Source organism: Fusarium odoratissimum, assembly GCF_000260195.1.
Source record: "Fusarium odoratissimum NRRL 54006 unplaced genomic scaffold supercont1.7, whole genome shotgun sequence".
NCBI lineage: Eukaryota > Fungi > Ascomycota > Sordariomycetes > Hypocreales > Nectriaceae > Fusarium > Fusarium odoratissimum.
Window position 1 is genome coordinate 66542 of NW_022158693.1, and position 25621 is coordinate 92162.

A 25621-nucleotide genomic window follows, 5' to 3' on the forward strand; every position below is an offset into this window, starting at 1 on the left:
TACAGTCATACGTAATAATTCTGTTTGTTTAGATGGCTGCTAAAAGTAATAATCCTTTTTGGAGTAATGAAGATCCTTCATGTGAGGATCTGTCTCTCCCCTGCCACGCGAGGCTAGATTCTTCAGTCCCAGACCTTTACCCCGATCAAACTCGTTCAGCACTTCCCATTAGCCCTTCTAACCTCTCTCTGGATAACCCTTTTGCAACTCCCCCATCAAGTCCCTCCATCAGTCCAATATCTACCCCCCCGCCAGCCATATCCTCAGACCGAAGTGCCCGCAAAGTTGGCATCTATGGTCCTTCCTCTCCCTCACAGACATCTCTAAGCAGCTTGTCCGACGAGAGACCTGCCAAAAACCTTCTTCGCCCTGAATCATCTCCCCAGTCTACCAAAAAGCCATCACTATGGACAAGATTATGGAGCTCACTGAACAATCAGTTCTCCCCCAATGCCCTCTGGGAGCTTATCAACCCCAAAGAGTATATCTACCCCATGACTCTCAAGAAAGGCGCCGCACTTGCTTTCGTCATGTCTTGCGTTGCTGCGCTTGTTATATCGAACTGGTTTACCGGTTGGATGGGAAAGGCCATTGCTCAAACTCGGAGTTACATGCTACCTGTTCTTGTAATTGTTCTTACTCTTGAACCACTTATGTTTCTTATAATCTTGTCTATTGCGAGGGTTCCGCCATATAACCCGCCCAAGACAACTCCGTCGCACGTTACTGAGGGAGTTATCAGCGAGAAGAGTCCGGATGATCTGGAGCGTGGTGTGGCGGTGACTACTACGGGGATTTGGGAAACTGCCTTTGTGATTCCCTGTCACAACTCAGATCGCGAAGCCTTACGAAAGGTGATCGAATCCGCATATCCCCATTTCAGACCCCAAGACATCTTCATTATCGATAACGGTAGATCTCGATATCCACAAGATCTCTCCTTCCGATACTGGCTCAAGAATCTTCACCCTGACCTCGTCTACATCTGGTCCCCCATCGGTTCAAAGAACGCAGCTCAACTCGTCGGTTCCCTAGCAGCTAAGGACTACAAGTACATCTTGACAACAGACGATGATGTCTCTCTTCCAGAGAACTATCGCCATCCTATTCATCTCATGAACGACCACTTAAGAGCCGTTGCTTTTCCCTTAGCAGGCACCGATGCAGATGGTAACACACCCCTTGGTATGGTCTCTTGGCAAGACTGCGAGTACCGCATGGCTGGTCTTGTCAAACTCGCTGAGAATCGTACATGCGGTGTCAACTTTCCTCACGGCGCTGGGTGGTTTGTTGATCGCGATGTATTCGTTGAGCTCCTTTCGAAATATCATCCTATGGATTTTATTGCGGAAGACGCGAATGCTGGGTTTTCTATCATGCGTCTTGGCAAGGGTATTGCTTTTGATGCCCAGGTTACGCTCGCGACTGAAGTTCCAGCGACTGTGCTTGGCCCGGGGCTGAACTGGTGCAAGCAGAGGATCAAGTCATGGGAAATGGGAAGGCATAGTCTGATCTGGAAGATAATGCGTCACCTGTTTCGCATGAACGGTCAGCGAACTATTCAGGGCATTCTTATGCAAAAGGGTCTCTTCCTTTACATTCTGGCCTGTCTAGTTATTGATTGGGTCCGCATTCCCGTCCTGGTCGCTCTCGGCGCGCACAAGGAATACTGGATCTTCTTCTTCAGTCTTGCCTTTGTCGCTTGTCTCCCTCCCCTTCTCTACAACTATATCAGCTGTTGGCACCGTCCTGATATGCGTATTGGACTTGTCACCATCGCTACTTATCCTATTTACAAGCAGCTCTATAGTTTTGTCTCTGTTTTTGGTGCTGTTCGTTGGGCACTGTTTTATATCGGGGGACATGTCAGAGCGAAACCTATTCGGAAGATGCTAAAAGATGGAGATGAAGCTTGTTTTTGGCTGGATCCTAGATTTGAGACAAACCCTGCTTGGTTGGCGGATGAGAAGGAGAAGATGCTAGCAGATGAAATGGCGATGACAGAAGTCGCATCATACAGTTCCTCCTCACAGCTATAGTAACGAGATGACACTCGTGGAGTTTGCTACCTATCCATAGAATGAATTTTATCCAGACTATAAGGCATCCTTGACTAGTCTACTGGTTCGAGCATGTGACCATGCATAGCTATTACCATACAGCTAACGAAGCATGCAATAATATTTCTTGATCGAAGTATAACTCGCAAAGCCAAAGATCGATCAGGCTGTACTGCCAATCCTGTTCACCATTGTCACATGATATAAGCATCGCTTATAGAAGGCTAGCAGTTTCACCATGTTTGAAAGGTAAGCGATCGCAATCTCCACGCTTCCAATAGCTCCCTCGGTCACCATCAGTTATCCGGTTCTTGGTTCAACTTTCGCGATGCTTCGGTAAGGTTACACCAAGCATGTCACTGTATTCAATATGGCGTTACGTCAAAGACACTGTCAGGCTTCCATCAGGCTTCCAAGTTGACTTTTCCAACGTCTGTGCAGGATGCAGCCTTGACAGCCAATTTCCGAACTGATCTGATCTCCGTACGCCAAGAGCGGGAAGTGGTCCACTTACATCATACCAATTTGCGATTTTCAGCTGCCTCAGCCGTCTACCATCACCAGAGTCACAAGCTTTACTACTATTTCAAGCTCAACTCCGTCTATAACTTTCCATCGGAAGGTCTTCACAAAGATTTCCTCCGCTTACGTAGTGTCCATCCTCAAAAAACCTGCCTCTGATCCTTACCCAAGTTGCCTAGCAACTGGATCCTCTCACCTCCACATCCTTGCCATGATACGAGCCTTAGCTCATGCTGCTAAATTTGGAGTGGCGCTGCTGATAGGCCAAGAACCCCGGATTAACCCCTTAATGCGAGCCTAGCAGAGACAAAAACTGACCCGTCTGCCCATCCCGTGCTAAGCCCATCCCTCAGCCGACGCGTAACTTTTTTGTTCCTCCATCATCTCCATCACCAACATTCGTTAATTCTTTTTCGTCCTTCTTCAACTACAATCGCTATCTTGAAAGTTTTAATACACTTTTTAAACACAAACCGTCATCATGTCTTCCACCACTCTCAGCACCGCCAGCGCCGTCCCCACGGCCTGCACAAACCTCTATGACACCCCCAACCAGGACAACACCTGCGCCATGCCCTTCAAGGACAACCACACCGAGATCATGCAGAAGTGCTGCGGTGACGCCAAGATCGTGAGCTACTACAACGGCTGCGGCCTCTACTGCGTCGCCCTCGACCAGACCATCGGCGAGCTCGCAAAGTGCCTCTTCTCCAACGGCGCCCCCGACGCCGACGTCTTCTGCAGCGGAAGCAAGAAGACTACAAAGACAAAGGACGCCGACGTCCCCGCTACCGCTCAGGCTAGCGTCATCTCCGGCGACGATGACAAGGATGATGATGACAAGAGCTCTACTGGTACTGCTTCTGGTACCTCTACCAGCACTGGTACTAGCTCTTCTAGCTCTGAGACTTCTACTGAGAGTGGAAACGCCGCTGCTGGCTTCGCTCCCAAGTCTAGCATCAACACCCTTGGCCTTGCCATTGGTGCTCTGCTCTTCTCATCCATGGCCGCTGGTGCTTTCCAGCTGTAAGCAGCTCAAGCTACCATTAGATGTTTGCTCGGTCATTCTATGTCGATAATTTGGAACGGTTCAAATAATGTTTGCGTGCATCTAGCATTTGGGCGGTGCGTAAAATATTGATGGATATCATAATTGGTTTTATGTGTTTGGAAAATGGAAATGTATACTTTAATTGGCAGTCGATCTCTTGATATACAAATGGCTCCCCCAGTTTGTTTACCCCATTATCGTGACTCGTGCAAGCGTCGCTGCCTCCACTTATAAGCGAGGGACGGACTTAATTAATCGTGATCGATGAATGGAAGGCCGTGTAACGTCGTGCGACGTCATTAAATCATGTGTAAACCATGTGTCGACTGGAAATGGCTTGCCAAGGAAAACGGTCCAAAAGTCAATTGCACGAGGCCGTTTGCGATGATCCGGGAAGACGGGTCGGTAAAGGAAAATACGAGGATTCACGCTCACAACATACCACCGCTTTTGGAGGTAATCTTGCCCACAAATGCTTCATTTGGAGGATCGTTTTGAAGAGTGAATTGCGATTTACTTCCGTCATCGACACGAGTCTTTTGCCGGATATCCGCGCTTCCAAGACAATGTCACACCAGTTGGAGTACAGGGTAACCACGACATTTCGAAGCAATCTCGATCAAGTAGTCATAGCAGCTCAACAGATACTTCGAGTTATTGCCCCGGTGAGCTAGAAGGCGTCATGTTAATTATCATAACACGGTTATTCGTAGCTTTTTTTTTTGGACTGCAAAAATGTCCGACAAAACAACTGACCAATATTCATTTCGTCGCGATTAGCAACAGTATTAGCTGTATCAATACACTGGCAACAAGCGAAGGCCAGGCAATCTAACAATGACTCAGTAAGTGTTAGAGCCTCCTTCTCCTATTTCAGCATTCTTCCAGTACTCACCCTAAATCAAATCCAATTATTCCCATCGTCATAGACCTCTCATAACACCATTCCAAAGATCATCGCTCGGCCGCCCCCCCCTCTTTCTTCGCCGCTTCACATTCCATCGCAACATCTCGACAAAGGGGGTAGCACAGGCAACACCCTTGCAGTGTCTCACATCTCTGTTCTTCGCCAATTATCCTTCTCAGCCTCGGACTCGGGAGCCAAAGCTTGTTCCTGAGACACAAATTCTGCATTCCATCTTGGCAAGGTCGCAAGAAATGTCGTCTCCAGGGCTGTCGATGCAGGGGAATATTCACTGCGGATTTGTTTGATCTCCGTGGGAGTACAGCGCTAGGTACCCTACAAGGCTGGAGGGGACTGGGGTTAGGGAGGGGGATTTTGCGGGTTCGATGTCGGGTAATTCACTGCATACTCTTTGCTCATTCCTCTGTTTGCTATACGAATTGGTTGCTGAGCGGCCGCCTAGAGGGGATGAATAATGGCAGTGCCAAGCATCACCACTCGAGCAATCATCATATCACATTATTGGGTTCAATTCCGCAGTGCAATAAACTTTCGGAACCGAATATTACCGTGATAACAAACCTTACATCAAGTGATTGACGTGATTAGGCGCGCTAGCAACAACAAGTCCCAACGCTTTCCAACGCTCCACCAAACGTCGAACCGCAAACGGCGCTCAGCTGGGCTGCCGTTTAGTTCAAACGCTAAGGATAAGCGCTGTCACTCTTGCAGTTTTCTTGAAATAGTGTAGGGTAGATTCCCGTCAATAACCACGGGCAAGACGATTTGCCCTTGCATCAGTGACATACAATGCCATGTAATCTGCACATTGGGATCTGGATGTATGTCACCAGCCGGAGTCAATGATGAAGCTTGGGCCTGTTGTTTTGTTTAGCATGATGATCCGTCGAAGAACCGTTGTAAGATACTGTAGTATCTTGCTATCAATCTGATCGATAGCTCTCTCATCGCATCCACTCAGCGATCGTTGGAGACAACACACTAGATCAAGACATGATCAAATGACCCAGCATTGGTTCCTTGTTTCCGGTAATCTGAACCACACCATATCTCCGCAACCATTCAAACATAATCATCCAAAAGGGCTTACGGCGGGATCAAAGTGCAACATCAACCACACACAAGAATTTCCAGCCACATAGCTAAGCAATTGCGGGAGAAACACTGTAAATTACCACTTACGCGTCCGACCTCATGCAAGGCACAGAGATCTCACTGGTTCAGACATTGACAGTCCACTGGCTTCGTCCGGCGATGGGTGCAGTCGATTTCGCCACTGGTCTCAATGAAAGGAAAGTGACACTCGTTCTTCTCCCTACTGGACAATTCTGATTCTGGCCCTACGCCGTGTCTGGGCCGCGCAGATCAAGAGCATACCTTTTGAAATTTTGTTGCTGAAGCCACCAGATGAGGAGGTTTTCAGTACAGGCTGTTGTCACGGGCATTAATGGGGAAATGTGATAAGTGGAAAAAGGATTGTTTGACTTTAAACTAAGGTATTGTTGCATTTCTTGTCAAATCTTGGCTTGTCTCTGTTATCACTTGGGGGAGATATGTGCGGTAACAACTTTATTGCTATGGTGGTTTGGCAACGACTCTTGGTGTGGCTGGTCAACAAAAGCTTCGTACGCCTGTAAAACTTGGTGGTAACTCCAAGATTTTGCTTATTTTATTATTGAATAGGTACAGAAAACCGTTGCTGGAATTCGTCGGTGAAATTGCCTTATCAAGGGAGACATAGGGGGCCGCTTCCATATCTTCAACTCCAAAAGCACACTCCGTAAATACGAAAGCAAAAAAAAAGTAGCTCGAGCAGTAGTCTGCAAATAGCTAGCCAAAAACCTTGAAGAATGGAATATTATCGTCCAGACTGGTTGATCGTGCCTGTGCTGGTGAGACATTTTCATCAACCATCTGCTTTTGGTCCACACCGGGTGGAGTGATGGTATCGCCCTTGCATGCTTTCGGATCTAGCAACCGTGTATGAGGAATGTTTGCATGCAGGAGACCAATATTCCCCAAGGGTGAATAACTAAGATATGGCGCAAATAGGTACTGTTGATGTGATGTGCAAATCTGTATATATAGAGGCTGGTGTTCTTGTCCAGAAGATTCTCATCTCATCCTCACTTCCAATCTTCCCATCGAGGACCAGGTCCATTCGTTTACAAACAAAGAACACATTCTTTCATTCACTCTTTAATACATTCGCTCAACAGCAAAAAAGTTACCTAATCATGCGTTTCTCTACCGGTTTGCTCCTGGCTGCGGCCTCGGGCGTCATGGGTCAGCGATTCACCAACTCCAGTATCCCTGCTACTGAGTCCGCTACTACCACCTCTGAGGTCGCCCCCACCGGCTCTGCTGAGGCTGCTCAGCCTGTCGATCTCGGCAGTGCTAACCTGGGACCCGGTGCGTCGTTCGTCACTCGCCCTGATGGAAGCATCGCTATGTAAGTCTACTCCCAAACGGCCCGCGTCCTAGTCCCAAACTCTAATCAGCCGATAGTTCCCTGCTCGCTGGTCCCTTTGGCATTGCTTCCTTCTCCATTGGTATTCCCGACGACATCTTCAGCAGCTTCCCCACTGGAAACTTGTTCATCATTCTCTTCGAGATCCTCGTCGAGCTCATTGAGACCCAGAAGCGTGCTGAGACCGACTGCAGCCTTGATGTCACTGTTGACGGTGTGAGCGTCTTCTCTGAGGGTCTCTCCACCGGCTCTGGCTCCAAGTCTTCTGATAGCACCCCTTCCACTGGTAGCCCCCCCAATGTCGAGTTTGTTCAGTCTTGCGGTGCTACCTCTTCCCGCCTCGAAGTCTCTGATCTTGCTGTCGGCCCCCCTGGTTCCAGCAACCCTGGTGCCGGTAACGGTGGCGGCAACGGCAGCGGTACTACTGGCGCCGACACCACTGGCACTGCTGAGCCTACCAACACCAACTCCGAGGGCGCTACTACCAACTCCGAGGGCGAGACCATCGAGCCTACTGGTACCGAGACTGAGACTGCTGCTACCAACTCTGAGGGTGCCACCACCAACAGCGAGGGCGAGACTGTCTTCCCTACTGGCACCCAGACTGGCACCGAGACTGAGACTGCTGCTACCAACTCCGAGGGTGCTACCACCAACTCTGAGGGCGAGACTATCCAGCCTACCGGTACTGAGACCACTGCTCCTACTTCTTCTGCTACATCTGTTGCTGGCTTCCCCGGCTCCATCGGCGACTTTGTTCTGTTTGGCTGTGTCGGCTCAACCGCTGGCTTCCCTACCTTTGAGCTTGCCCAGTCTTCCGGCTCCATGGACCTCAACCTCTGCGCCAGCCTCTGCGAGGGCCGTGCTTACTTCGGTGTTCACGATGAGGACTGCTACTGCGGTGACGAGATCGACGCTGACAACACCAGCCGTGTCGACACCGACCAGTGTGACATCGAGTGCCCCGGTGACGACTCTGAGTTCTGTGGTGGTGATGCTCCTCTTGCTCGCCGCAGCCGCATCCAGGCCCGCCAGGCTATCCCCAACACCATCCGCCTCACTGTCTACGTCGCTGTCAACGGCCCTGATGTCACCATCACCGATGTCCTCACTGCTACTGTCACTGACCAGTCTACCCTGACCACCACCTTCACCACCACCATCTCCGATGCCACTGCCACTGAGACCCAGACCGTCACTGCCATCTACGTCTGCTCCAACGGCAAGTGCTACCCCGAGAACGACAACGGCTCCAAGGTTGTCTACATCTTCGTTTCTTACCCTGGTGATGAGTGCGACGGTGAGCTCGTCTACATCTCTGAGGCTTGCGATTGCCAGGGTGGCTCTCAGTACGTCCCCAAGTACTGCTCCAACGGCAGCTGCCACGGTCTCACCGTCTACAAGCCTGAGGAGTGCCACGACTGGTACAACCAGAAGAACTTCTTCGTTCCCGCTGACTGCGATGTCTGCGAGCACGGTGATGTCGTCTACAAGCCTTGGGAGAACTCCTGGGGTACCCCCGCTGAGTGCAAGGAGGCCGAGGTCCCCAGCTGCACCAAGGATACCTGCCCTACCAACGGTGGTGGCTCCAAGGGTGGCAACGGCGGTAAAGGCGGTAAAGGCGGTAACGGTGGCAATGGCGGAAACGGAGGTAACGGTGGAAACGGAGGCAACGGTGGCTCCGGCTCTGAGGGCTCTGGCTCCAAGGGCAGCTCCGGCTCTGAGGGTTCCGGCTCCAAGGGCGAGAGTGGCTCCGAGGGTTCCGGCTCCAAGGGCGAGAGCGGCTCCGAGGGCTCTGGATCCAAGGGCGAGAGCGGCTCCAGCTGCGAGGGTGACCACTGTGTCCCCGTCATTGTCAGCAGCGCTGGCAAGCAGGCCGTCAGCGCCCTTGCTCTCCTCGCCGCTGTTGCCGCTCTTCTCTAAGCGACTTATACAGCTTGAGTTGAGTTTCTGATCTTGAACGTTTGCCTTCCTTTCTGGTTTTCTCTTTGGGAAGATCCGCAATACAAATGGTGGCATTGTCTTGTGCCACTGACTTTGTAGTTAGACTTAATGCAGTTTCAATTCTACTGGGGTTTTTGGGAATAACCTATCTGTAGTCAACTAATAATGACGCTCTTTTTGCTTTCAACTATGATTACTGGGAACTGTGACTGTGATGCTTTTGACAATCATATTGCTGAGTTGCTTCTTTGGCACTGGATGATTTCGGATGATGTGCTTGGCATGCTCTGTTTCATCTGACTCTCGCATTGCTGATATCTCAGTCAACACGGCGCACATGACGGAGCTTAAAACACATAAAGAATGTGCCTTTCGTTGCAGGGGGTATTATAAGCCACGTCCATCTCACAACAAGACAAGAATACAGTTTCTGATTATATGGCCCTAACAACCATAAAGTCCATTTATCACTGCGCTAAACTCACTCCTAATACATACGTAACAGCAGTGTTTCTTCTCAACCGTTACTCTATATACAGAAATATTTATATATTAGTCACTCAGACTTCCAAGCTCCTCAACTAAGACGAAGATCCACTAGAAGATAAGTTATCAGACAGGCTCTCATTTGCTTCATCAGTATTCCAGCCACTTCCAGAATCGCTGCCTCCCTCAAATACAACTTTAGCAGAGTTATCCTCATATGCTGGACCAGGCTGTTCCTCCTTTTGATCGTAGACTGGAGCACCGTCATCCTCCTTCCGGTAATCAGGCTTCCACTCTGAAGACATCTTAACGTGGCTACTCTCAGCTAGTCATATTTCTTCAAGGCATAATGCAAGGGGATATACATAGAGATTTAGCAGGAGAGATAGACTCGTATCTTGGCAGATTGAATTCGCTTTGACTGCTGCAAGTAATGCTTTGACAATGGTAAACCTACAGAAGAGCTGGTTGATATTGGATATTCTTTCAGATATGCTAGGAAGAAGAGCCGCGCTTTATAGACATTGGCATGAGAGGGAAGATCGCCCTGCAGCGACAGATGCCCAGGAAAGCTAAAGCTACACACGGCAATCGGGCGTGTCAGTCTATGTTGTGGCGTAATTATTGCAGCTGCACCTTCTAATGGGCGAGGTTTTATAGGCGTGATTCTTTGGAGTGGTGTTGCAAAGTGCAAGTAGGCTACCTATGAGATGCGAGTGTACGTTCTGGGTGGCCTCAAAATATTCTTCTTGGATATACGGTGAGTTATTTCTCCATTTTACATCGATGACTACGCATGAAGATTCAAGCCAACAACAAGAGTTTGCACTTTTGCCTTGTTATTCTGGTATCGATGATGCTCTACACCCTTGAATGGTAATAGTCTCGATGACCTGATACTGGACCAAATCAGCCGTTGCCTCGATTATAGTGGTTTCAAATTCCTACATTGCTCATGCCAACTTGAAGTGCTTTGGATCCAGCTGGCTTTTATCAGCTTTGTTATTCGGACGCGAGTCTATCTACAAAAGCCATGAAGAGTCTTGCAATATCAAGCGATATGCCTGTTCTTGGCAATAATTTTCGCCTACACCATGTCCCCCCACTTGTAAGAGATAAACACGCGATATGGCAGAATTACCAGATCCGTTAATTTTCCCTGTCAAGCTGATACATTCGCGATCGGTCCGCCTCCACCAGCAGATTCCCCCTTGAAAAAGGTATAGATCTGAGCAGACAGTCGCACTCGATGCGATGATAATAAAGCACATAATCGGCGGTGATAAAGATATAAGCTTAACCTGCAAGCGTCGGGGCTTGGCCGACAGATATCGCCCGTTTGGGAGAATGTCGTTCTTTGGGCGGCGAATGACGCGAGAACTGCAGATGCTGGATTGACCCGCTAAATTCCTATCTGGAGTTTCACATCTGTCATGGTTTGTCGGGTTGGGGATGAGGTGAAGACAGGGTCGTGATGGTTGATATGTATATAATCCTGAGCCGTCTTTTCATAAATGGATCTTCGCATTGTTTGTTCTCAGCGTATACTCATTTCTCTTGAGAGATAGCTGTAATAATGGCGACTGTCACTGCTCAACGGACAGATACAGCTGAGACTGTAACATATCCCCCTCAAACGGGCATCTTTAAGCATATCTCCAAAGCGATTCCCTATTTCCGCAATCCTAGACATGTCTTGATTCTCAAGCTTGATTGTCTTCTCCTGACATGGACTTTCATTGCTGGCATCATGAAGGAGATGGATCAGTCTGCGACTACACAAGCATATGTTTCTGGAATGCGAGAAGCTTTGAGTCTGTACGGCAATGAGTTGGTCTTTTTCAACACCTATTTCTCTATTGGATATGCCATTGGACTTGTTCCTGGACAATTGGCTCAGACGAGGGTGAGTTGGACAATCTTGGTGCCTATGGGTCATACTAATTCGAAACCAGGTTCGTCCATCTCTGTTTCTACCAACTTGCGAGATCATCTGGGGTCTCTTTGTCATAGTGTAAGTCTCCATGCCCCAGCGTGGTCTTTCATGGTTTACTTACACAGATAACAGCACCTGCAAAGCCCAAAACGCAACAACCGTCTACGCCCTCCGCTTCTTCCTCGGTCTCTTCTCAGCCGTCTTCTGGCCCAGTGTCGTCTCCCTCATCTTCAACTGGTACACACCCAAAGAGCTCGCCTTCCGAATCGCCTGCTTCAATGTTTCCGACGTCGCAGGAGCCATGTTCCTCGGTGCCCTCCAAGCAGCTCTGTACCGTAACCTAAACGGCGCTCATGGAATAGCTGGATGGCAGTGGCTTTTCATTGTTTCAGGTGTTATTACCATCGCTCAGGGAATTGTTGGCTTCTTCATCATTCCTGATACGCCTGCGTACACGCGTGCGAAGTGGTTGACAGAGGATGAGAAGAAGTTATCTCGTGAGCGAATGGAGGGCTTTGGCGCAAATACGTCGAAACTTATCCCTCCGGCTGTCTTGAAGCAGAAGTTGCGCAAGTTGATCGTCCATCCTGTGACGTACTTCTTCCTCGTTGCTTTTGCCTTGAATGCCTGGGCTCACCGCGCCACTTCGTACTTTGTTCTTTACATCGAGAGTCTCAAGGACGCGGCTGGTAATCGTATGTATAGCACATACCAGGTCAATGTCCTCCCCCTGGGCGGTTATGCTCTTCAGATTGTTTCCAATCTTATTTTGAACGGCTTGTCGGACTGGAAACATTGGAGATGGCAGATCAGTACTGGATCTACATTCTCATTTGGTGTCCTGCTTTGCGTGCTTTGTGCCTGGCCTTCAGATCAGAAGGTCGTTATGGCATTCTACTTCATGACCTATGCTGCCAACGCCGGAGCTCCTTCACTGATGGCGTGGTTTGCTGAACTTATGAGAAAGGAGCCCGAAGCGAGAGCAATTGTCGTTGCGATCACAGTTATGATTGTGTATATCGGCCATGCAACGATTCCACTTCGTGCTTTCAGAGTTGCAGACGCGCCACAATATCCTATTGGATTTCCACTGGCCACAGCGATGTCTTTTGCATCGGTTTTTGTCCAGCTTGGCTTGCTATGGTGGGCTCGAAGGAATTCTCAGCTTGTTAAGGGTGGTTATGAGGGTACTGCGATCGACTCGAGAGTGTCTGATGAGGAAAGCTCTGGAAGTATTGTCGATGGGGCAAGTGACCGAGAGGGAGGAGGCGGAGAGAAGACGGCTGACCCAGTGGTTTCAAAGGTCAACCAGTAGAAGCACCTTGAAGTTCTATGTAGATAATGAAATTCAACATATACCCTCGACATGATTAGGCATAACAAATTTCCAGTATGGACATCATCAGATGGAAGCCATTGCCATGATGAACATAAACCACGGCATGTCTACAAAGGATGCTAACATCTATGCTCCTTCCCAAAGAAGCAATTCGCTACATGAACTCTATTAGATGAAACTTGTGAGACTGGTCGGCTAAGAAATAAGCTTAATTCAACCAGGTCCAAGTGTAACGCCCGCTAGCATATCGGCTAAGTCACGTTGATTCTACAAACTTGAGGTTAAATGATCAAAACAGAAAAGACGACTTTCACGAAAGATCCGCATACATAAGAGCGTTAGCTGGTTTCAGAGCATTGGATGGTTTGGACATTGCAGGAACAAGAGCTGTTTGGGTTCACGCATTGACGTCGGAAGGATACAGCTTCTCTAAAGCGACTAGACCCTAACATATCGGCTTTCAGCCCATAATAGTCTTTTTATGCATATAAACTACTCATTGTAACTCAAATCATTGTTCGGTGGAATCGACATATCAACTTCAGTAGAAGGAGTCGCCCCCATCGGTTTCAAACCCCAGCAATTGAAAGATCTCCAGGCTGGCTTCGGAGGGTAACTGCCAAAAAACAGAAAATCAATGAAAAACTTATTTAAACAACATGTTCTTCATGATCCAGCATTGAAAAGCTGGCCTACCTCCTTTATCGTTGTGTTTTGTGATGGTAAGGGTTCTCTCTCAAACAATGCAAGAAAGGATTTTGAAGAGCTATCTCTTTATGAACTTTTTATTATACAGCTTCTCTTATGACCCAGGTGCCATAAAGGATCAGGATCATATCTGTTGTTACCTCGAGGTTCCAATGGGGGATGTTGAAGGCTGCTTGAAACTGTTCAGCAGGTGCCTGATACACAACAGCACACCTTTCACAGATCTTGCTCAGCTCTTAGGTTTCAAAATAGTGAAAATTAATTCCCAGGCATGCACTTATCTCAAGATGAGGCCGTTTTGGTGTATGGCTGAACTATTTGGTCAGATGACTGCTTTCGATAAACCTTAGAAATATGCTATCTCTGCTTATTTATAATAGGGATTTTATAAAAATTATTTCACTTATAATATGCTTCTCGACTTATCCCTTACTTAGTTTACTCCAGATCTTAGAGTTCAAGTTTTGTCTGTTAGTCGAAAGATGTTAATACTCAGCTAAATCGAAATGGGTGCATAACAAGCAGCCCGTGCCGGACAACTTGACACAACACGATGCTCTTTCTCTCAAAGACACTCACTCAGTCAAATGATCCGTGATGTTTGCAACAGTTCACTTCTGTCCAGATTGCCCAATGCTTCAACGAGTGCCCTGAAACGCCCAAGACTCTGCTCGAGACATTAGGGGCTAAATGCAAGCTTTATCACGCTTCGACCATGATACTTTGTTTCAACGCCCTACGGAAGACATTGGTTCCATTTTAAAAATAGAAAGCCCCCTTGTCTTACTTCTAGAAAACTTTCACAAAGCTTTCTTGCCCCAGGGGCGAAGGAGCGAGTAGTTACCAAAGTAGCTTGTCTCATCTTTCGCAGTCCTTCAATGCCGAGATCTGTTCATGATACATCATATCGCCAAGAACATACGAATCCATTTAATGTTAGGTTCCTGTGTTTGTCTCTACGCATATTGAAGGTCTTGAGGGACTTGCTTAGGCCGAGGATGAAGTAATGCAAGTCAACCTTGCACACGTGTTTAAGCTTAAATACCCAGCATGTGATTGTCCAAGCATAAGGGCCATTGCCCTCAGGGGTCCTTCAAGCGCCGTGCAGCTTAGTGCTTACTGCCGCGTGCTTGCAGAAGTTTGAAAGCATATGAAGGTTCAATCGGAGACTTCAAGTCGTCAAAGGCCAGTCGTTAACATCCGAATGTTTCAACAAGTCAACCAACGCAACCATCCATGCCACCAGTGGCAACAAATATACGAACAAGCTTCACGCGGAAGCAACCTCCCGATCCCGAGACCGTCGCAGGCTAGTTTCCAGTTCACCGTAGTCGTATGTTCATTTCATGCGTCCAAACCAACACAGCAAAGACAAGGGCATCGCTCAGCTATAATGCGTTGGTTCGCAAGCACATCATACGACGCATTGCCACCCCAGAGCCTGCTAGTAAAAGACACTATTGTTCTTCTGGCTACCGAGAAAGACGGGATATCAAGGCTGCAAGGTAACTAATGGTCAATTATTGGACTGTCCGTTTTTATCGGGATTTAATGGTCGCTCAATTTCCGTAATTCGGGGGATCAAGCTCGATATGACAGGTAATATTAAAATACCCTTGTAAAAAAGAAAGAGTCTAGAATTCTTCTTCAAAAGTAGAAAAAAAAAATTACTTGCAGAAGCTGACCAGAGCCTGATTGAGTTTACTCTGTACAGCGATAAACCCGAGATCTTCAATTTTTTACGGACAATTAAATTACAATCTCGATGCGCCCGTATTCTGACGTTTTCTTTTCTGTTCATCGAGTCCCATTAATTGAGACATTTTCCCTCTTTCTCATTACGAAAAGTTATCAAGTCCAGAATCTATAAAACAATTTCACTGGACCATGGGATCCATGTCCGCTATCCACTTACAAGGCCTCCCCTCGCTACAGCACACTTCAGTTTTCCGAGTGAAACGGCGGGCGACGGTGGATTTCCATTTCTTACAGCGCTGGAGCACCGTAAGCAGCCCCCGCAAGTGTTACCGTCTCGGCCCGATTGTGCTGTTCTTTCAGTGATTATTGCCGTGTTGATTGTCTTGAGGAATTGGATCGTCGTTGGAGAATTGACTGGAGTATGTTATTGGTTCCTTGGGTGATTATCGCAGTATTAGCTTGAGACATCAGGAATTATGCAAAAAGCAGGCGAGTAAATGGTATTTGAGCAAATGTTGCAGTGTCTGGTGTCATCTTGAACCCCTCAAAACACACCAAGCCCTACCATCGTCGCTAGATGAATCTTCCTAGTGTCCCACGGGGGAGGGGAAGAAGTTAATCTGTTGTTAACCCGCGCTTTTTACGTACAACAAAAGCAAATATTAATATTCCGACGATTATATCGTGGAGGTTAGACGAGAAAACGGGTCTCCGGTAAGAGGAGCCGGATCAGCCCCTGAGCTGAAGCTGCAACGTTTCCCTCACGGTGTTCTTTCACGAGGCAAGCGACCAAGCTCCTTTTACGAAGAGACCGTGTCCGAATCCTGGACTACCAAAATTCTTGGCGTGAGACCAACAGAACGGAGTTGTTCCGTTTCTCTTCTAGCGTCAAATGCACAAAATATGGATCAGCGGGCTTCTAGAGTGTGTTCCGTACATAGCCGAGCTTTTCCCAGAAGAGCCATGGCTTTTTTTGGTGCAGGGGGGAGAAATCGCAGAGGCAAGGCACAGAGAGGGCCCCTGAACTCCTGAGTTTGTCTTGTCTTTTGAGGCCTGATCCAAGCTTGAACCCTTCCTCTATTCCTCTGCCGTCTTCCGATACAGAGCTTTTGTTGGTTGATCTCGCACACACACTACGTACCCAGGCCCAGTTTATTCCTTCGCGCCGAGCCTACCCTCTACAATCTGATTCGAAAGCGCACCGACCGATCCAATCTCTATATCTGCGACGAATTATACACACATATCATAATGTCGGGTCTCGACGCACCAGAAGTCAGCGCAGCCTACGACGCCGTGCGCTCAGACAAAGATGAGACAAACTGGCTGCTCATCTCGTACGCGTCGGCCGTGGGGAACAAGCTGAGCCTCACCAAGACGGGAACAGGCGGTCTGGCCGAGATGGTCAAGGAGCTGGACGACGGGCAGGTGCAGTACGGCTACGTACGCGTCGAGTACGCCAACGACAAGGAGAGCAAGCGTGTCAAGTTTGCGCTGGTCGTCTGGATCGGAGAGAACACAAAGGTCATGCGCAAAGCACGCGTCAGCATCGAGAGCGGCGACGTCAAGAGGCAGCTCTCGCATCATAGCATCGCGGTCACCACGGGGGATCGGTCCGAGTTGGATGAGGGGGATATCGTTGTGAGGTTGAGGAAGGCTGGCGGTGCTGATTACAACGGAGGTCGGGGTTGAGATACGCGACGATAGCTTCACGATGTCGTATCTACATACATATCTTGCCCGTACATATCATGATATACAGCGTTTACGGCTCGTTATCTTGGACGAACCGGTCACGTGCGTGCTGGAGATAGACGGCAGTTCATTATCTATCACGGAAATGTCGCCGGACTTCTTAGATAGGAATAAGGCGCATCCAAGGAACGAGGGGTAACGATGTTTACGATAGAACCGGTTTCCCAAGCTCAATACCCCAAACTTTGTGATAACTAGCCAAGGCTATCAATCCTTCAACCACGTTAGATGCCAGGATTGCCGGGCGCGCGGGTGCTGATACCCTGACGATCACATACTGGATATTCACCAGATTAGGTAAAGTTCAAGATTGGGAGGGATGCATTCAATTCAATTCAATCCCGGCATTCGGGGTTTGATAGATATGATGGGTGAATTTAAGGTGAATGTGCATGATCTGCCTGTTTCACAAGCAACCTCTTCGACCGTCAAAGCTCTGCACATGTCTGCCAATATCTGTATCAGTCCTCGGGTGAAACCTACCAGCCAACCACCACCTACCATCAGTTTAGCTAACAGGTAGGCCAAATGAACCCACGGCTGAAAGCTTGGCTCAGTAATTGGCACTTTGAGATTCGACCTATGAAACGCGGTATTTTACTCTGTCAGAGCTAATCTCCTTCCAGTTTGAGCTGTCGACGCCGAAACCTTGTGTCGGCTTGTCCGTCTTGTGCAGCCCACTAGCATGACGTAGGGGGTTCGGCTTCAAGCCTATCGTATCGTGTTTCCCCGGTCGTTGAATGAGTCGCTTTTTTTGCTTCAGCCCCGCGCTTGGCCTATCATAGGGAGGGCACTCAAGGTTGGCTCGGTGGGAGAGTTGGTGATGGCGTTGCAAGGCGTTTGTTAAGGGGAGCTGTCATCTTTACTGGTGATGCAGAGTGCAGTCGTTGCATTAGAAGTGAGGGTAAGCATTGTACTCACTAACAGCATCAGTAACAGTCAGTCACTGTAATCAGTCACTCGACCCCCCCCCCTGTACCTTGGCCCGTATCTAGGCCTGACCCTTGGCTTTCCATCGTGTGGGTTCTCTCACGTCTCAATCATTTTCACCTTTTCCTCTTTCAGACGTTGGCTTGATCCCTGCCCCATGGCTATTGATTGCCACCACGCACCCACGCACATGGAGAACCCACTCCCGCAGCAACAGTAGATAATTTAGCGTTTTCCCACTCTCCCTCCCATGCCTTGCTTGTGCTTGTCTAGGTTCGGTCTACTCCAAATCTCTTCAATGGTCACTCTTCCCCAGATTCAATTCCTTTCTTTTTAAATCCCCTCACATTCCCACGCCTCGTATCGCGTGTCACTCTCTTTTTCCTCTCTCACCTCCTCTCTCACCCCCCTCTACAACACTGTTGCTGTTGTAGTTGTCTTATCCTCCCTCCCTCCCGATTATGTCTAAACACGACTCGGCCAGCACAAGCACTGGAGTCATGGACCCCGTCGCAGAGCAGAAGCCTCGTCGAGGCTCAAAGGCCTCGCTCGGAAACACTGAGGGTGCTGATCAGCTCCTCGAGAACCTCGGCTACAAGGCTGAGCTGTCGCGTAACCGCTCTACCTTCCAGGTCGCCTTCATGTCCTTCGTCCTCGCATCCATTCCCTACGGTCTCGCTACGACCCTGGTTTATCCTCTGATTGGAGGCGGTCCCGTCAACGTCATCTGGGGCTGGCTCGCCGTCTCCCTCATCATTGTCTGTGTTGCTTGCTCTCTCGGTGAAATCACCAGTGTCTATCCTACCGCTGGAGGTAAAAACAGATTCCTCCCATTTGCTCGCGTCCCACTGTGAAAAAAAGCATGTAACTGATCGCGTGATACTACAGGTGTTTACTACCAGGCCTTTATGCTTTCTCCTCCTCGATGGCGTCGCATTGCTAGCTGGATTTGTGGCTGGCTCTATATCGTTGGAAACATCACCATCACTCTCGCCGTGAACTTCGGTACCGCCCTCTTCATCGTCGGCTGTGTCAATGTCTTCGAGAAGAGCCCTGGCGTTGGTGTCATGTCTGGAGAGCCTTACCAGGTCTTCCTTGTCTTCCTTGGCCTGACTCTCCTGTGCAATGCTGTCTCTGCGCTCGGTAACAAGTGGCTTCCCTGGATTGATGTATGCTTGCCCTCCTTTCCTCCTCTTGTGGACGTGATGGTTGCTGATACTCTGCTTAAAGACCGCCGCTATCTTCTGGACCTTCGCTGGTCTCATCGCTATCATTGCCACTATCCTTGCTATTGCTAAGAACGGACGTCGTGATGCCAACTGGGTCTTCACACACTTCGAGGACAACTCCGGCTGGCCCAAGGGATGGTCTTTCTGCGTCGGTCTCCTCCACGCTGCTTATGCTACTTCTTCTACTGGAATGATTATCTCGTGAGTCCTCAGTCTACCAACTAACTAAACCTCAGAACAGCTGTACTAACATGGTATAGCATGTGCGAGGAGGTTCAGAACCCTCAGGTCCAGGTCCCCAAGGCCATGGTCGCTACCATCTTCATCAACACCTTCGCCGGTCTTCTCTTCCTCATCCCTCTCATGTTCGTCATGCCCGAGATCCAGGACGTCATCGTCTCCGCCCAGCCCGTGCCTCTCATCATCAAGAGCGCTGTTGGCAGCTCCGGCGGTGCCTTCGGTCTTCTCATTCCTCTCATCGTTCTCGCCATTATTTGCGGTATTGGCTGCACAACTGCCAGTTCTCGATGCGCTTGGGCTTTCGCTCGTGATGGTGCCATTCCCGGTGCCAGGATGTGGTCCAAGGTCAACACCTCTCTCGATGTTCCCCTGAATGCTATGATGCTTTGCATGGTTATTGAGATCATCCTCGGTGTTATCTACTTCGGATCCTCCGCCGCTTTCAACGCTTTCTCCGGTGTCGGTGTCATTTGCTTGACTGCTTCTTACGCCACTCCTATTGCTATCAGTCTTGCTACTGGTCGCAAGCAGGTCAAGACTGGCCAGTTCTACCTCGGAAAGTTTGGTGCTGTCGCCAACTGGATCGCTCTCGGTATGTACTCTAGCTCCTCTATCGTGATATGTCTTGCTAACTCGTTATTAGCCTGGTCTCTGTTGGCTATGCCCCTCTTCTGCATGCCCTCCGCCATCCCCGTTACCGCCGAAACCGTCAACTACGCCCCCGTCGTCTTCGTCTTTGCTTGCATGGTTTCTGGTATCTGGTACTGGGTCTGGGGTCACAAGAACTATGCTGGTCCTCCTACCCACGAGGACTAAGCTGTTGAAGCAAGCAGGATCTAGATGCTTGACAGTGCAGTGCGCTTCGCTTCGTTTGACATTTCATATCAATATCAGTCAGTATATATGTGCGACAGTTTAATTCGTGCCTATGCTTGCCAGCGCGATGTGCTTGATACCCCGCCCGGCCTGTACTCAAGGCCTGTGATGCTCTTGGTATTAGCTAGAAGATATCCATAATTCAATATTGTTAAGCTTCAACGTGATTGTCTCATTACATTGTTCAATTATAGTAGATCTTGTGGCTCGTAGTCTTGTGCAGCCGCCCGCTGCATGCTTGACAGACGAGCTGTCGTGTCGGAAATATGGGAGGCCGCGTGGAGCGGGAGTGGGTAACGCCTTGCGACTGGCATGGGCAGTCTTGATGCAATGTATAGTCGATGCTCCATGCATTGTTCTTGAGCCAGACCCTTCGATTGAGTCATGCGCGCTGGTCGACTGCCTCCCAGGATGCCTATAAGGTGTATCTTCATTCTCATCCTGTTGCTCAAACTCTCCCACTTAAGGTTAAGCATTCTCTCGGTCTCTTTGGACCTCTTCAAGTTATCTGAGGATCTTATTGAGGAGTGGTATGCTCAAAGATGAAGCTATGGTCACGCGAACATCCACTTCAAGCATGGGATATGTGCAGAATCTGGAGCAAAATGATTTCTCATTTTTTTATAAAAAGGATACGGACATGAGTATAACGTCTAAGCGTGATCTACATATAATTCGAAGTTACAAATACTAAGAATGCTCGACTGTAGGTGTCATGCTGGAGCCACATGGTTCATACTCAACGTATCGACGTTGACATCTGAGTTCACAATACAGAGGCAATTCATCGAGCAAGAATATTATTACGTATGTCATTCAAGGCTAACTAATATCTCTATTGTCTATGGACTATTGTTAATTGCTAGTCTTGCAGTCCATTTTATATAGAATCAAGAGTGTACAGCTTCTACCTTGCCAGCACTCACTCTCGGAACTAGACTTCCTCAAAGACATCCTTGGATATCTCAATGGTGGTTTCGGTCATGGAATTTCCTCTCTTCATCTTCAGACTATTTTAAAATTGCTGGTGTTCCTTCCTAGCTTGCGAAATGACTACGAAGCAGAGTGATTGATAATGTTCATGTAGCTGCCCTTGAGCTTCATCAACCAGCTACACTCGCGGATGGGCTCAACTCTCCAGTTTCTAGATAATATCACGTCTTCGCATATTATATTCCAGGCAAAGTTCTATTTTAGAGTTGGTAATTGTCCAAACTCGTGCGTATTGGCTGTATACCTGTCTAGGAGGATATCGAACTACGATCAAGCAAATGGTTCAAGAAACGATTTCTCTGAAACAAGACGAACCATAACGCAGTCACGCCCTTCCTACCTTTCCATTCAACCATGATGGTGGTCTCCAATCAAAACCAGTGTCTCAAATACGTAGCTTTCACGATAGAAAATCACGAACAGCCAGTCTACGACTTCGACAGTCACATCGTCAGCATGCTTTCAGCTGTAGAAGCTTTTTCTGGCCATAAGGTTAAACTTTAGGCGTCCAACACAGATGTCAGAAATACGGTATTCCTTTTCACAATACGAGCTTCTACCCAAAAGCTTCCACGGTGACCAATGAAGCTTATATCCATCAAGCCCTTAGCGCTTTACAGAAGGAAGAGACCAAATCAATATGGTTTAGCTACCTAGAATGTTCCCCTAAGCTAGCTAACATTCCCATATGCTACTGTTATTGGAGGGGTTTGAGGCCTGTTTTCGTTGAAATTCTGCTTTGTCGTGACCACCTAGACCAATATCAAACAGCCTCAGGCACCCCACAGGTCCTCCATGTATCATGGATTCAACACTCTTATTTCTTGCGATATCATGAAACCCGGGATCTGATCTACCACCTCTGTCCTTGCTGTTTCCCAGAGCATTGTTAAGATCCCTGTCCAGTTCGTTCTGGCAATGACTGATCGTGACTCACGGCTAGAAGTTCTCCGGAGCTTATCATCCGTCACATGTCGATCATGCGTCCATAGCAATGAGTGTCTCCATCTCTGACCCATCAGAAGTCTACCAACACTATTGTCGATCGTGCAAATGAGCTCTTTTGCTTGTGTTGCCAAGTGTCACTCGAACTGACAACTCCCAGGGTACTGTTGCCGAGCTTTCAAAGAACTATTCTCTCATGTGACAGGACAACGTTACTACGTTCTAGAGTTATTCAGTTAGTATTAGTTCGTTACACAGTAGTCATTCACGAGCCTCTTAATTGTTGTCTTTAGCCACTGTCGTGCACTCCCGAGATATGTACAGCGGCATGGCACAATCATGTTACTTCCCCAGCAATCATATCACTTTCAAACGGAGTTAAGTAGGTCTCCCTCGCCTCTCGTTAGTAGTCCGTAGGATGTGTCGCTCCTTACAGAAAAAAGAACAGGTGATATCCTTTGAAATCAGCGTCAGCTCTCCCCTCCAGCAAATCACCATATCATCCCAAAAGCCGTGGAACTCAACCGGTCAAAAACTGAAGGGGATTGTTGCCGTGCATATTTTGTGCCACCCAAAGTTATATACGTTCCTGACGCTCCTTTTTGAAAGCGTTGATGAAGTGTTCTTATGCAGATTGGGTTACCTGAGACGGAAAAAGCCGTTTCTAGCCCTCGTGTCGGTGCAACCCACGCCATGCTTACAGATATTGGAACGCAACATCGGGTTTTCGTGATGGATGCTTCCCAATTGTTGGCCGAATCAGGGAAAAGATATGGCAAGGTCTTTGTACTGTAGGGGTAACAACGAGCCGATACTACCGAAATCTGGGGAACATAAACGAACTGCAGCTGAACACCAACATATCAAAACCAGGATTTTTGGCCACAAATACACATTCCGACAGGAAGGTAGACTAAGCAGAACCCTTATCTATACGTAGAGATAACACAAGAAAACACGAGAAATGGCATTCTCCACGGAAAGTATCATCAGCCGCCACCAAAACTCTCGTCCAGTCGAGCCTCAGCATCGCCTCACGGTTAGCTGTCAGAGTGGCACAACAGTCGCCATTGAATTGATACTCGCAGCCGCCTCTGTGAGGAGTCAGAATGGCCCGGGCCGTTGTCAGTGGGTGTAATGAGGGCAGATCTAGAACTTGGTAAGATAATACCGTACAGTTTCAACGCCGACTAGCGCCTCCCTTCTTGACCGAGCGTCGAACGCTCAGATGGGGAAGTTACGGAGTCTGGGGCATCCGGGGAAGAGCAGACGTGTCATATGCTCTGGCACATGACACAAGCTGTCGTTACAGCACAGAAGTCGTTTATGTATGTGAGATCTCAATATTCAATATTGCTACCCTAATGTCTACCGTGCACTTCGCGACAGTACTACCCTACAGCAGCACGTAGAGTTCAAAGGGATAGATAAGCTCCGCAGCTGAGGGCAACACCTCCGAGGAGGGGAACCCTTTACGGCAGAGCAAGTCAGCACGGCCAGTCATTTGACATACGGTAGATGCACGATATTGCAAGACAATGCGGGACACGCCTGTCTCGGGGGGCAGTTTCTCCCTGCAAGCGCAGTGTACGGTAGTGTGTACTGTAGGTCACTGTACCTACAGTAAGAGAATGCAATGCGGGCGACTCATGAGGACGCAGAACAGAGATGCATGGCTGAGGCGGTGAAGAGGTTACAGTAGCAGTGACAGTTTCTAACAAGTGAGGCGGCCGTTTACTTTGGAATAGCGTAGACATCTGTGTGTTATTGGTGTGTGGCGGAGAAGCGAGCTCAGATTTCGGGTGGTGGCTTTTTTGGCACGATGTGATGCTGTATGCCACCACTTCAAACTTTGGACCTTCAACTCCGCGTCCACACATTGGATATTGAGGGGAAGGATGGCGGGGTGCGAGGCGAGGCGCCTTTGCCAACAGAAATAAGTGGAATTCAATCACATCTCTGCTCCATATAGTGCCAGTGCGTGAAATATTCAACATTCATTTTTACGAATAGCAACAATTACGTAGCAGTCCTTGAGCGAAAAGGGATAAGGATGAGGGATATTGCTACTCACGGGGGAGTCCACTTGTGTATTAAGCCGTTTTGAACCTCGCCAGGTTTGAAAAGGGAGATGAGAGGGCTCTTCCATAGCGGAGACATGTATGTCATGGCGGTTAGTTATTTGACTCTGACTCCTATTTCCCATACCATTGATGTGATAGTAAAGCTGCGGCTCATTCACAGGGGGCGGAAAGTGGATTCTACTCTATGTCTCCATCGTACCGTAGCGAGATAAATGGAACATCGAGAGAGGCTCTTTGTGCGATCCTCCGGCACCAACCAGGCTCCCTTGCTTGTGCTAGCCTAGTTCCAGCCTCTAGGATCAGTCAGCCTTTTCCGCTTCCTCGTTACTCTCTCATCGATTGTTAAAACAAATGCTTGGCGTTGAAATTGCTTGGAAGCAGAGACCGTGCACACCCAGTCGAGCAACTCCACCTGATCCGACTATTTGCACGATTTGCATACTAGACCTCGATGGTGGTGATCACAGCATCTGTGCAGAATACGTCATAAAGCAGTCACTTTTCAAAACTACATTGAAGTATAGTCTGAGTTTTCCTTACCCCGTGGGAGCACGGGGGGACCAGGTCTGGGGAAGCCAGAAAGAGAATGAGGCGAGGCGAGCATAATTCTGTTGAGTTGGTGTCGGGGAATACCAGGAATAAAACACCAAAGTCGGGAACCAAGTCCCTGTGCCTGGACAAGAAGAGAGGTACACTATCCATAACTGAACAAGTTTTGCTGATCAGAGGGCCGAGCCTCAAGTGGTGGGCAACCATCTCGGGGCTTGGTGGCTGCCTTGGGAGGTTTGAAGCTGTTCGAATTCAGTAAACGTATCCATCGGTGGGCGTTCAAAAGTGCCCTTTCGGACGGCGCCTCTGTGAAATACTGTGGGTTCTCAATGTGACATGCCCCGTTATGAAGGAGCTTCAACGACTCATGCGAAATACAAGCCTATACGCCAGTCTTTCAAGGCATCTTTGAAACCCAGCACCTGCTTAGCATCGATACAAGACACGCATAAAGAGCACGATTCACCGGCCTTATCTGACCGACTGCACAAGGGGGACGCGACAAGGGTCGATCAGCGGGGATATTAAACCAGTCGAAAGCAGTCTCGAGACACCAACAGGGCAGTGGTATTTTTGCCAAACTCGTGGTGTTGGTGTTGAGGTCCCGGTTTCTGCTTGTGATGCCCCTACCTGGTTGGCAGCCAGACAGCCAGGATCTCATTCAAGGTGGTGTGGAGGAGGGGGGCCGTTGCTTAGCGAGCCATGATAACGGGCGAGGGGGGGTTCCAGGGAGGGGGAGCGGAGAGGGGGAGCATTTGTGTGCTCTGTTCATAGTTACAGCTCTTGATGTAGGAAGCTCTCTATGGAAGTGTTTAATTCTGACAGAGCTCGAATAGTGACCAATTGAGTAATTACCGACTTCTAAATCAGTGATATTATGC

At 48.6% G+C, this 25621-nt stretch overlaps 7 protein-coding genes across 8 annotated transcripts; 6 read left to right on the forward strand and 1 right to left on the reverse strand.

Moving 5' to 3' along the window:
• Positions 1-494: 494 nt before the first annotated feature.
• FOIG_05291 (uncharacterized protein) lies at positions 495-2039 on the forward strand (the record flags this gene model as incomplete). Its single annotated transcript, XM_031203841.1, has 1 exon — positions 495-2039. The coding sequence occupies one exon, from the start codon at positions 495-497 to the stop codon at positions 2037-2039; it is 1545 nt and encodes a 514-aa protein (XP_031065670.1).
• A 662-nt stretch (positions 2040-2701) lies between these two features.
• Positions 2702-3985, forward strand: FOIG_05292 (uncharacterized protein). Its single transcript, XM_031203842.1, has one exon. The coding sequence runs from the start codon at positions 3064-3066 to the stop codon at positions 3610-3612; it is 549 nt and encodes a 182-aa protein (XP_031065671.1). The 5' UTR covers positions 2702-3063; the 3' UTR covers positions 3613-3985.
• Positions 3986-6603: 2618 nt separating this feature from the next.
• FOIG_05293 (uncharacterized protein) lies at positions 6604-9159 on the forward strand. The gene is made up of 2 exons (XM_031203843.1): positions 6604-7010; positions 7067-9159. Exons 1-2 carry the CDS (start codon positions 6625-6627, stop codon positions 8949-8951), a joined length of 2271 nt encoding a protein of 756 aa, XP_031065672.1. The 5' UTR covers positions 6604-6624; the 3' UTR covers positions 8952-9159.
• A 394-nt stretch (positions 9160-9553) lies between these two features.
• Positions 9554-9763, reverse strand: FOIG_05294 (uncharacterized protein; the record flags this gene model as incomplete). The annotated part of the gene is made up of 1 exon (XM_031203844.1): positions 9554-9763. One exon carries the CDS (start codon positions 9761-9763, stop codon positions 9554-9556), a length of 210 nt encoding a protein of 69 aa, XP_031065673.1.
• A 1241-nt stretch (positions 9764-11004) lies between these two features.
• Positions 11005-12759, forward strand: FOIG_05295 (uncharacterized protein). Its single transcript, XM_031203845.1, has 3 exons — positions 11005-11364; positions 11414-11472; positions 11527-12759. The coding sequence occupies exons 1-3, from the start codon at positions 11035-11037 to the stop codon at positions 12707-12709; spliced, it is 1572 nt and encodes a 523-aa protein (XP_031065674.1). The 5' UTR covers positions 11005-11034; the 3' UTR covers positions 12710-12759.
• Positions 12760-15835: 3076 nt separating this feature from the next.
• FOIG_05296 (uncharacterized protein) lies at positions 15836-17307 on the forward strand. Its single transcript, XM_031203846.1, has one exon. The coding sequence runs from the start codon at positions 16391-16393 to the stop codon at positions 16829-16831; it is 441 nt and encodes a 146-aa protein (XP_031065675.1). The 5' UTR covers positions 15836-16390; the 3' UTR covers positions 16832-17307.
• Positions 17308-17945: 638 nt separating this feature from the next.
• Positions 17946-20343, forward strand: FOIG_05297 (uncharacterized protein). 2 transcript variants are annotated; one of them, XM_031203847.1, is made up of 5 exons: positions 17946-18637; positions 18713-18993; positions 19055-19254; positions 19314-19885; positions 19937-20343. In XM_031203847.1, the coding sequence occupies exons 1-5, from the start codon at positions 18286-18288 to the stop codon at positions 20107-20109; spliced, it is 1578 nt and encodes a 525-aa protein (XP_031065676.1). In that variant the 5' UTR covers positions 17946-18285; the 3' UTR covers positions 20110-20343. The 2 variants fall into 2 exon arrangements, with proteins under 2 accessions (XP_031065676.1, XP_031065677.1); XM_031203848.1 differs by having other exon boundaries at positions 17946-18993.
• The last annotated feature ends 5278 nt before the right edge of the window (positions 20344-25621 follow it).

Excerpts from the sequence above, each read along its gene's own strand:
- FOIG_05292 (XM_031203842.1), top strand. The coding sequence starts at position 3,064 with ATGTCTTCCACCACTCTCAGCACCGCCAGCGCCGTCCCCACGGCCTGC.
- FOIG_05295 (XM_031203845.1), top strand. The coding sequence starts at position 11,035 with ATGGCGACTGTCACTGCTCAACGGACAGATACAGCTGAGACTGTAACA. Across the intron at positions 11,365-11,413 it reads GACAATTGGCTCAGACGAGG|GTTCGTCCATCTCTGTTTCT; the intron begins GTGAGTTGGACA and ends ATTCGAAACCAG. Across the intron at positions 11,473-11,526 it reads TGGGGTCTCTTTGTCATAGT|CACCTGCAAAGCCCAAAACG; the intron begins GTAAGTCTCCAT and ends CACAGATAACAG.
- FOIG_05297 (XM_031203847.1), top strand. The coding sequence starts at position 18,286 with ATGTCTAAACACGACTCGGCCAGCACAAGCACTGGAGTCATGGACCCC. Across the intron at positions 18,638-18,712 it reads TGTCTATCCTACCGCTGGAG|GTGTTTACTACCAGGCCTTT; the intron begins GTAAAAACAGAT and ends GTGATACTACAG. Across the intron at positions 19,255-19,313 it reads TCTACTGGAATGATTATCTC|CATGTGCGAGGAGGTTCAGA; the intron begins GTGAGTCCTCAG and ends AACATGGTATAG.
- FOIG_05293 (XM_031203843.1), top strand. The coding sequence starts at position 6,625 with ATGTGCAAATCTGTATATATAGAGGCTGGTGTTCTTGTCCAGAAGATT. Across the intron at positions 7,011-7,066 it reads CCTGATGGAAGCATCGCTAT|TTCCCTGCTCGCTGGTCCCT; the intron begins GTAAGTCTACTC and ends ATCAGCCGATAG.
- FOIG_05296 (XM_031203846.1), top strand. The coding sequence starts at position 16,391 with ATGTCGGGTCTCGACGCACCAGAAGTCAGCGCAGCCTACGACGCCGTG.